Raw genomic sequence first — 10,924 nt, 5'->3', positions numbered from 1 at the left:
GGGAGGAGAGCAAGTGCCCAGGCAGACACCAATGAACACAAGTATGATATCTGTGAAAATGTTCTTGCTACTGGCCCCAAAATTAACAAAAAAAATTCCACAAAATCTTGCACCAATATGACAATCATGAGAATATTATTATTAGTGTTCCTAAACTAACAGAACAATTGCACCAATGTAGTTTATATGAATGGTTTATGTTTGGAAACAAAAAAAAGCTAATAAAAAATTTTCCAGAACACACAATCTTCTAAAGTAAATATTATCATTTCAATTAGGCTTATGAAATTGTTTTAATTTTCATAGATTAAAAAAAAAACAGAAAAACTGTACTTACTTTAAGTGGTGGAAATCATGAGCTTCAGGTGAAGGGAAGAAAGGAAAGTGGTAACCAGAATGGGCATTTAGTGTTGAGAGGATAGCTAGTGCAAGCCACATCCAACAGGTGGCAGTGTGACTGCCCATAAAGAGAACTCCAAGGAATGTTGGCAAAAAATTGGAGAAAACATACTCCACCGGGTGGCAATAAAGAGCAGTTATTGCAATTGGAGCTGTCCACTCGTGGTGTTGTTTATGAATGTACTTGTAGATTCGAGGATGGTGAAGTAGTCTTAATTAAAAAACATTTAAGTTATATTAAAACTCATATCATCAAGATACGTAGCTTTCTTCTTAACTACGGATCTTTGAAGCTTCTGAATGTAGAATTTTTTGGTATGTATATAAACACAGCAAAACTAATGTCAGGTGAAAATATTTTCACCTACAAAAAACTGAGTTTCTAAAGAGTAAGCAATTACATCTTACAGTTTTAAAAGTTTTACTAGTTAAATTTAAATGCCTTAAAAGGAACATATTTGTTTATTATTACAACAACCAGTGAACTATTAATTATCTAGTGTAATATACACTGATATTGTAGCACATAAAGACAAGTAATAAAGAACAGGTGTAATTTAGATGTGTTGTTTATAAACAACTATTACTCTTAATGCTTCATTGTCATTACTTCATGAATTTAATATGAAAGCTTTGAATCTGGATGTTACTTAATAATGTTCTATCTTGTCACACTTCTCTGTAAAAACAATAACATCTCATCCTCTCCTGAAAGAATAATATCATTTTATCCTTTTCTGTAAGAATAGACTAAATAACTCCAGCTAAACAGTAAACAGGTTATTAAGTAACTCTAGCTAAACAGTAAACAGGTTATTAAGTAACTCCAGCTAAACAGTAAACAGGTTATTAAGTAACTCCAGCTAAACAGTAAATAGGTTATTAAGTAACTCTAGCTAAACAGTAAACAGGTTATTAAGTAACTCCAGCTAAACAGTAAACAGGTTATTAAGTAACTCCAGCTAAACAGTAAACAGGTTATTAAGTAACTCCAGCTAAACAGTAAACAGGTTATTAAGTAACTCCAGCTAAACAGTAAACAGGTTATTAAGTAACTCCTGCTAAATAGAAAACAGGTTAAGTAACTCCAGCTAAACAGTAAACAGGTTATTAAGTAACTCCAGCTAAACAGTAAACAGGTTAAGTAACTCTAGCTAAACAGTAAACAGGTTATTAAGTAACTCCTGCTAAACAGTAAACAGGATATTAAGTAACTCCAGCTAAACAGTAAACAGGTTATTAAGTAACTCCAGCTAAACAGTAAACAGGTTATTAAGTAACTCCAGCTAAATAGTAAACAGGTTATTAAGTAATTCCTCCTTAACAGTGGGTTCTGTTAGAGCTGAGTGTCTTTGTGTTGGTGGAAGAAGTGTCCTTTAACTACACACACAGGTAATAAACCTAACATGATTAGTGTTCAACTAGAAATACCTAATCTTTTTACTGGAGGTACTTAATAACCTGTTTACTGTTAAGGAGGAATTACTTAATAACCTGTTTACTCTTTGTGTTGGTGGAAGAAGTGGCCTTTTACTACACACACAGGTAATAAACCTAACATGATTAGTGTTTCACTCAGCTCTAACAGAACCCACTTCTTCCACCAACACAAAGACACTCAGCTCTAACAGAACCCACTAACACTAATCATGTTAGTTTTATTACCTGTGTGTGTAGTAAAAGGCCACTTCTTCCACCAGCACAAAGACACTCAGCTCTAACAGAACCCACTGGAATGTAGGAAGTTCCACACCCATGGAATATCCTATTAAATTTCTCAGGTAATGGCCACCAATTAAGATAGGTATTCCAAAGATAAACTGATTTACAAGAACCTGTTTGATTACTTGGATGACTTTCAGACGTTCAACCTACCACAATCACGATAAAAACACTTAAAATCACTACTTTTCCAAGTATATTCTACATCATATTCAATCAAAGCTAATAAAACAGACATCTTTATCTATATTCATATAAATTCAAATAACTCTACACATATATATATCATATATATATATCCATCTCAAAGACGTATTTGATAATGAAATGACTTATTAATAGGATATCCACAATTCAAATTATTCATTGACACATTAAAGTCTGAACCCTACTTCGAATCATAAAAGAGACTGTTGAACAACATGTGTGAAAACATTTTGACAATGGTTTAAACAAGATATAAATAAGAAAGCCAGTACTAACACTGAAACTGACACAGTTGAAGAAAGTAATTTTTACTAATGTAGAATCCAATAACTACTGATTTTCAAACACCATGTAATTCTCCAATAATTCTTAAATATTAGATCTGTGTAGGATAATTAATCTAAATTATCTTTACTCCATGTAGGGTAATTAATCTAAATTATCTTTACTCCATGTAGGGTAATTAATCTAAATTATCTTTACTCCATGTAGGGTAATTAATCTAAAGTATCTTTACTCCATATAGGGTAATTAATCTAAATTATCTTTACTCCATGTAGGGTAACTAATCTATTATCTTTACTCCATGTAGGGTAATTAATCTAAATTATCTTTACTCCATGTAGGGTAATTAATCTAAAATAAACTGCTGAACTGCATATCTTGTTTTTTGAGTAAAATTAAAGATAAAACTTACAGTTTTATAAAATAAAACTATACGAAAGTTTTAAAAGAATGTACAAAGACATAAAAATTAGCAATTAAAATCTACAATAAAAGTAAGCATTTTTCATTGTTTCTTTAACAAAATATATCACAATGAAACAGCAAGTTCATTCAAATGTTACATGTAAAAATAACACTTTTTATTTGCAGGAATTACATAACCTGTAGAAATAATTTTGAAGTTTCAAACTATTTCATCTGTTAGTTTTTGTTACAATGCAATTTCTCAAACCGTACAATAGGTACGTAGAATTGTTGCACCCAGGTCTGAAAGTGTTAACTAGCAGTGTTTCAGACACCAGTTGCACCATCGTTGAAACTTTCCAGGATTATTAATTAAGGGTTTAAATTATGCTGCACGTAAATACACTGTTTGTTTTATTGTTCTACTTCTCCTTCTTCCTTCCCAATGAAGGCACTGCAACATCTTTGTTGGGAAATCGCATATTAAGAATAATTATTCAATTCTCATTCTCTTTATTTAACAGGAACGTTTTTTGTGAACTTTGCTGTTTATTGGGGTATTGGAGGGTTGTACACCCTGGTAGACTTGACTGGAAAACCAGCATTCCTTTTGAGATACAAGATCCAAGATAATGCACCGTATCCTGTGAGTTTGCTTACACTGACTTATATCAATTTAAGATGCTGTTACTGTTCTAAAACTTCAGAAACTACTGTAATCTTATTAGCAGAAACATTTTCAACAAAATACTAAACACTCGCTTCTCAACCCTATTATATTAGATGTTTCAAATTAGTCATAATACGAGTGAATTTTAGTTAAGTATCTTGCACTCAACTGTAACAAGTTTCATTATGCTAATAAGGCTAATGTGTTAGGCTCTGTTTACATTAGGCCTTATTGGCCTATGTAACTACTTGAATTGGTAAAGAAAATTCCCAAAAGAATTGTAAAAATGAACATAAAAGTTATTATTTTAGTTTTATTAAAAAATGGTTATTTGTATTGTTCACCAATTATTCTATTTTAATGAAACTTGTTACAGTTGAGTGCAAGATACTTAACTAAAACTATTTTAATTTCTTCAACAAAAACTTTTTCCTATTATACTTCAACATCATAATTTAAATTAAGTATAAAATGACAAATCAGGACTGTAGTTGTAGCAGAATCTAAATGTAGATCTGGTTTTAGCAATTCTTTATATGTCAATATATAAAGTTACGAATACAACTTGAGAGCCCCCCAAAACTCTTTTGACCCCTTAGCTTAGTTTTGCATGGCTTCTTGGATGCTATTATGAATTTTCAGATAAATTAGTTCAATCAAACACGAGAGACCAAAAAATCGTTAATCCCCCAATTTTGGGGCCTTCTTAGAGCTCTTTTGAAACTTTTTCTTTTACTTATACTGTCTAAAGAACATATACCAACATTTTAAGTTGCTTGCTCCATACATAGGTACAACAAAGAATTATTCAAGTCTGAGAGTTATGGCTATCACAGAACCCTTCAATTATGATAAAGAGGATTCATTCCTGTAAAACACTGATCTTTCTAAAATAACTTTGTAAATAATTTCTACAAATCTCAAATCATAGTTATATTCAACAGTTCTCCTGAAGTATCCTAGAAAATCTTTATCCAACAACCAATCACAGCAACTTTTTTCATTGTTATATTTTAGAACAAAGAGTACTTCATCAACAACCAATCACTGCAACTTTTTTTCATTGTTATATTTTAGAACAAAGAGTACTTCATCAACAACCAATCACAGCAACTTTTTTTCATTGTTATATTTTAGAACAAAGAGTACTTCATCAACAACCAATCACAGCAACTTTTTTTTCATTGTTATATTTTAGAACAAAGAGTACTTCATCAACAACCAATCACAGCAACTTTTTTTCATTGTTATATTTTAGAACAAAGAGTACTTCATCAACAACCAATCACTGCAACTTTTTTTCATTGTTATATTTTACAACAAATAGTACTTCACACCTGCTGTTATTGTTCCATTTTTACACTAGTTTTCTTAATACATTTGTGTTTTACTAATCATATACAAATTAACACAGCTTTGACCTAATTAACACAATCTGCAGTGTATTCAACTTGTAAGAACCAAAACAACCTTACAACTTACCCCATATGTTCATATTGTACTCATCCCCATCAAAAAACTCGTACACTTTCTCCCACTGTCTTTGCCAGAAGTCTCCAGAAGCTCCCCAGAAGCACTGCAGATGCCTGAAAATATTTCAAAAAGAATGCAGAATAATTACAGTATGAACCTACTAAACACTGATTTAAAGTGAATCAGACATAGTACACTATTTACCAGAATAATTACAGTATGAACCTACAAAACACTGATTTAAAGTGAATCAGACATAGTACACTATTTACCAGAATAATTACAGTATGAACCTACTAAACACTGATTTAAGGTGAATCAGACATAGTACACTATTTACCAGAATAATTACAGTATGAACCTACTAAACACTGATTTAAAGTGAATCAGACATAGTACACTATTTACCAGAATAATTACAGTATGAACCTACTAAACACTGATTTAAAGTGAATCAGACATAGTACACTATTTACCAGAATAATTACAGTATGAACCTACTAAACACTGATTTAAAGTGAACAAAATTCATTAAGTGAATCAGACATAGTACACTATTTACCAGAATAATTACAGTGTGAACCTACTAAACACTGATTTAAAGTGAACAAAACTCATTAAGTGAATCAGACATAGTACACTATTTACCAGAATAATTACAGTATGAACCTACTAAACACTGATTTAAAGTGAATCAGACATAGTACACTATTTACCAGAATAATTACAGTATGAACCTACTAAACACTGAGTTAAAGTACATAAAAGAAACCTATGAAAGACTCACGAGTTTTACCCCAAACATAAGTTATGTATTAAAAGAAACATGTTTGAACCTGCGTTGTTTTATAAAATAAGCACATTTTATAAGTTTTAACAATAATGCTTTATTCAACTTCTGCTGAAATCACGAGTTTAACTCACACAATTCCTAACAGACATTTCCACCCACAGAATCAAAGTGTACACAGTCTCCCAATAACAGTCATAATCTACTGACCACTAAAAATATAAATGACTTTATATGTGGTTAATTCTGGCAAGAGACACCCAGTCAACTATGTTATATACTTTATGGTATTGACTTCTCCTTGAAAAACTTTTCGAACTACTTCTAGGTATTATCCTGAATCTTAAAATAGTAACTAAATTAGCCTGATTTCTCAATAATAATATTAAATACACAGAAGCTTGTAACCTTTTAAATGTTTTGTTATTGTTCTGCTGCTCACTCTGAGAAAAATCTTGTGACATTCCATCACATTTATTGATGTCGAAAAAACAAACAAAAACAGATTGGCACGTGCTTCACGTATTAACAAATATTTTATATACAGATCTTGTGACATTCCATCACATTTATTGATGTAGAAAAAACAAACAAAAACAGATTGGCACGTGCTTCACGTATTAACAAATATTTTATATACAGATCTTGTGACATTCCATCACATTGATATATTATCTGTACGTATACATTTATTTTGTTTCAATACTTGGTTTGAGAAGGTCATATGTTCAAAGTCTAACACATGCTATGTAACCTTACAAAGTGAAAGTCATTTATGCCAAGGCTCACCAAGTTAGTGTATTCCGGAAGGCAACAAATACAACTAGTGCTGTTCCAAGGATAAACAGACCACTTTTTACTGAAGAAACAAGCTGAGCTTTACGACTCTGAGGCTCTTCTACTACCTTACGAAGAGAATGACAACTGGCTTCCTTTAAGTCCATTACTGACTGAAAATGAAAATATATTTAAGGATATTATTTTAGTTGCTATGCAGAAAAACTTTCAAGTCACGAACATAATCTATTAACACAAAAACGTACATCAACGAAACTCTATCTAATCATAATTTACACAAAACCATGTAGCTACAAGCAACATAAAATTTTAATAACAGTATAAACTATTAACATACCAACATATCCTAAAACAAAACCCACTACTAAGCTTCTTCATACTGCATGAAAATGTCAATGTTGTTTAGGTGACCTACATGTTTTGGAAAGGCATGACAAGACAAATTATATCTTGATTAGTGTTGAACTGAACTTCAAGTAACTTATTACATGAAGAACACTTGTTTTTTTAAAAATCAAAGAACAACAATCAAAATTGTAAACCGTTAAATACATTGAGATGTACGGAGAAATGTTAACAGTTGTATAGAAGTTTGTAGGAGTGCAGAACTAGAGGCAATAATATTCTGGTGTTTAACTTTGTTTATGTTACCTGTATAAAATCTTCAGTTTCTGTACTAATAGAATTAGAAATGATGCAAGCCAAAAGTCTGGGTTTACACTTACTGAGTTGGATTTTTATTATTCTTGGTTTGGGAATCGAAAGTAGCCTCAACATCTTGTGTTTTAACTGACAGGTTAAACTAATTTGAAGATATATTTATTCTTTAAGCATAACCACTTGTAATGACAAACTGAAGTTGATGAACTGGAGGATTTAGACTCAAATAGATGACTAAAACAAAACTATATGTTTTGTACATAAAGTTAGAAAACAACCATAGTGTTGATCTCAAACATATATATTCCTTCTATTACAATTGTACCTGAGAGGTTAACGAATTACTTGAGGTTGTTGAATGTCACAGAAAGAAGACTTTAAGTTGTTTTTTAAGATGTTAATAAGGCAAGTATTTTAATTTTACTTGAGTGGCCTATAGTGTCCATATTCTATATAAACACTATCAGCTACAACTTTTTAGAAGTATCATATGTTTAGGGTACTAAATGAGGCCAGCTATATTTGAATTAATTATTAAGAAGTAGAAAATGTACTCGTTAGTAGACAGCTAAATATCAAATGACAACATATCAAACCTTTGGAACACAAACCAATATAAAGTGCGAACTTATTAAATAGTTTCACACAAAACATTTATATCTGAAGTTTACAAGATTCAACATTATCAAAAATTTTACCCTAGTCACAATGTGTATATATATAATAAACTCAAACAATTAACAATGTAAAAAACAACAACACAGAAACATCAGTTTGTCTCAGCCATCGCTCTCCACTTATGTTAATAAAATTTACATGGTATAGAAAGGCACCAAAGTTATACAACACCTCCGAAAGTTAACATCTTATCAACAGAGAATTACATTAACATATAAGCCTCAAACTGTTTTATACTTTGCAGAAAGGTAACATGTACGAATAAAATCATAATAAATTAATTTATTTACAAATTACAATAAAAAATTGAGTAGAATTAATAAATTTTTTACAGATTTATGCAACTGATAACTTTTTAGCTTCATTGAAAATTCCAGCAATCTCATATTAGTGATACTACACTTTGTGAACTTCAAATTTATGCCCAGGTTTAAATTTAAAACACACATTTTCATAATGTCTACTATTACTATGTCTCCAAGCATTATTACTATTAGTATATTAGTACTATTACTAAGAATATCATTGTATTGATATAATGACATTGTGCAACACTGAAATTGACAATATTTTGAAAAATATTAGCAAATTATCAAAATTATTTTATGAAGAAATATGTCTGATTTTAATTTGAAAATTTAACACCTGTACTATTTCTAGTCTTAATTGAGTGATTTTAAAAATAATAACTTGCATATCATTTCACTGTTGTGAGACTGAGAGCCAACAGACGCCATTAAATTATTAATTCATTCATCTAACAATGAGAGGGTTATAGTAATAAGTATTACTATTAGCATTACAAAGTATAAGTTATAACACTAAAACTACTGAAGTTTTGTCATTTTTCACTTCATTCTATGCGTGGGACAACTACATTACAAAAATAAAAAACTAGTTCCTGGAGTGGAGGAAACAGCAGAAGACAAAATTCTTCTTCCAAAAAAGTAAGTTAAATGACATTTTTTACTGTAAGCGTAAAACTGTAACTTCTCTATTATTACCACTAGTAGTAACAGTAACACTATTAGTATTACTGTGTTAGTATACAAACATCTTTGGTTTAAATTCCATCCTTAAATTATGATTACCAATATACAATACCCTGAATAATTAAAAATATATAAAACTAAAAATTGTTACTTATAGTTATACATGCTGTCTACAAACATTCTTTTTTACCTACTTTAAAGTTTTAGCTGTCTTCCCAAATCAAACATGAAAAATACTTTCCTCAAGAAATGATTTTGATCTCGCAAACAAAACCAAACCAACAGTAATATGAGCACGCGCAAAGTAAGCTGCAGTGTTAGATTACCTCACTTGAAATTACATCACTATTCTCAAAATATATCAACGACAGATGGACGCAATGCTTAACACAACAAAATATATTAACGACAGATGGACGTAAGATTTAATAGGATATATATTATCAATATCTCTATTAATACATTTATGACATCTTTCAATGAAATGGTTTAACATATTTAGTTGAATTGGATTTTGTTCAAAGCACGAAACTCAAAAATATTAAATAATGTAAAAAGACAAAAACAAACAAACAAAAACATGACAATGTTTTAAGTTTTTCTTTTTTTAAGTAAACTTTCGTTATATATATATATATAAACAAATATAATTAGCTGTAAAGTTCAACCAATTATATAGCACAAAAATATTGAAATAAAAAACAAGATAACATTTTATTACTTTGACGGTCATATTTCAAGTAGTTTGTACCACCATTCAATTCCTTATAAATTCTTAAAGAAATTTAACTAATCAGAAAAAATATAATATAAAGTAAGCGTAAACAACCATGAACTTGTTGACAAACGGTTTAAAAATTAAACAACATTCATTTGACAAAAATGAAATAAAAAATTCGTTTGAGTAATGAATCTGTAAATTATAACATAAAATAGATTTATAGAAATTGAGTAATAAATATATTAGAAGCGAACTGGAATATGCGTGTAGCTAGAATGAAAGAGATTAGTTTAACAGTTTTATGGCTGAAACATCCTTTGGTAGGATGTATTCGGGTAAAGATTTCTGAATTTTCGAGCAAGTATTTTGTATGAAGCATGATATTCTTGTTAACTGAATGTCGAAAGGTCGTAAACATGTGCTAATACTTTTACTCAGGCATTTTTTAAAAAATTAATATGAAATTTCACTACATTGTTCCCTCCTCAAAGGGGACAGTGCGCCGGACTTGTACCCGCCCTTTCCAACGGCTAGAAAGTCATACCGTACTTTTACTGTCTTTTTATTTTGATGTCTAAGTTTTCAACTGCTTTTATTTTTTCTAAGTCTATTCAATTTTCGCATATAACACAAGCAAGTCATTAAGTTGACTTCGGTTTAACCGCCTCTGTCATTCTATGGAGGTAACACTTATTCTGCACATGGGTAATATGAATGTAATACTACACGTTGTGCGAGAACATCGGCTGCCAGTATTCTCCGATGTTAGGCCATACGACATGTTGAGGTTACAGTATTTGCTATGTTTGAATGAGAATGACATTTACCTTTAAGGAAGAAAAGTTAGATTTAAACACCCATATTCCACGTTTACAGTGAACTGATAAGTTCTAATACATATCGAGGGAAGAAAGCCAGTTTAACCATTATTTATTAATAAATAATTTCGTTAAAAACAGGCTAAATAGTAACTATAAATGATATAGAATCTGAAATATTTTCTCCAGTGGTAGGAGTGCCCTCTGGGCACAGTACTAAGTCCTTAATTAATAATGGCTGGAGACGGCTTGAATGGGTAATGAAGAAAAACTTTAATATAAGTTTAACATAACCGCAAATGTACA

General features: G+C 30.4%; 1 protein-coding gene across 1 annotated transcript in view; it reads right to left on the bottom strand.

Moving 5' to 3' along the window:
- LOC106473215 (fatty acid hydroxylase domain-containing protein 2-like) overlaps positions 1-9,393 on the bottom strand; it is a 12,714-nt gene extending 3,321 nt beyond the window's left edge. The window contains exons 1-6 of the mRNA XM_013933897.2: positions 9,274-9,393; positions 6,741-6,901; positions 5,171-5,274; positions 3,212-3,216; positions 2,065-2,270; positions 338-610 (exon numbers count right to left, since the gene is read on the bottom strand). Coding sequence (XP_013789351.1) covers positions 338-610; positions 2,065-2,270; positions 3,212-3,216; positions 5,171-5,274; positions 6,741-6,895 — 743 coding nt within the window. The 5' untranslated portion in view covers positions 6,896-6,901; positions 9,274-9,393. The remainder of the gene's footprint in view (positions 1-337; positions 611-2,064; positions 2,271-3,211; positions 3,217-5,170; positions 5,275-6,740; positions 6,902-9,273) is intronic.
- Between the last annotated feature and the right edge of the window lie 1,531 nt (positions 9,394-10,924).

This window comes from Limulus polyphemus, unplaced genomic scaffold (assembly GCF_000517525.1).
Source record: "Limulus polyphemus unplaced genomic scaffold, Limulus_polyphemus-2.1.2 Scaffold5977, whole genome shotgun sequence".
NCBI lineage: Eukaryota > Metazoa > Arthropoda > Merostomata > Xiphosura > Limulidae > Limulus > Limulus polyphemus.
The sequence above is the reverse complement of the archived record's forward strand: the minus strand, read 5'-3'. Positions and strand labels throughout refer to the sequence as shown.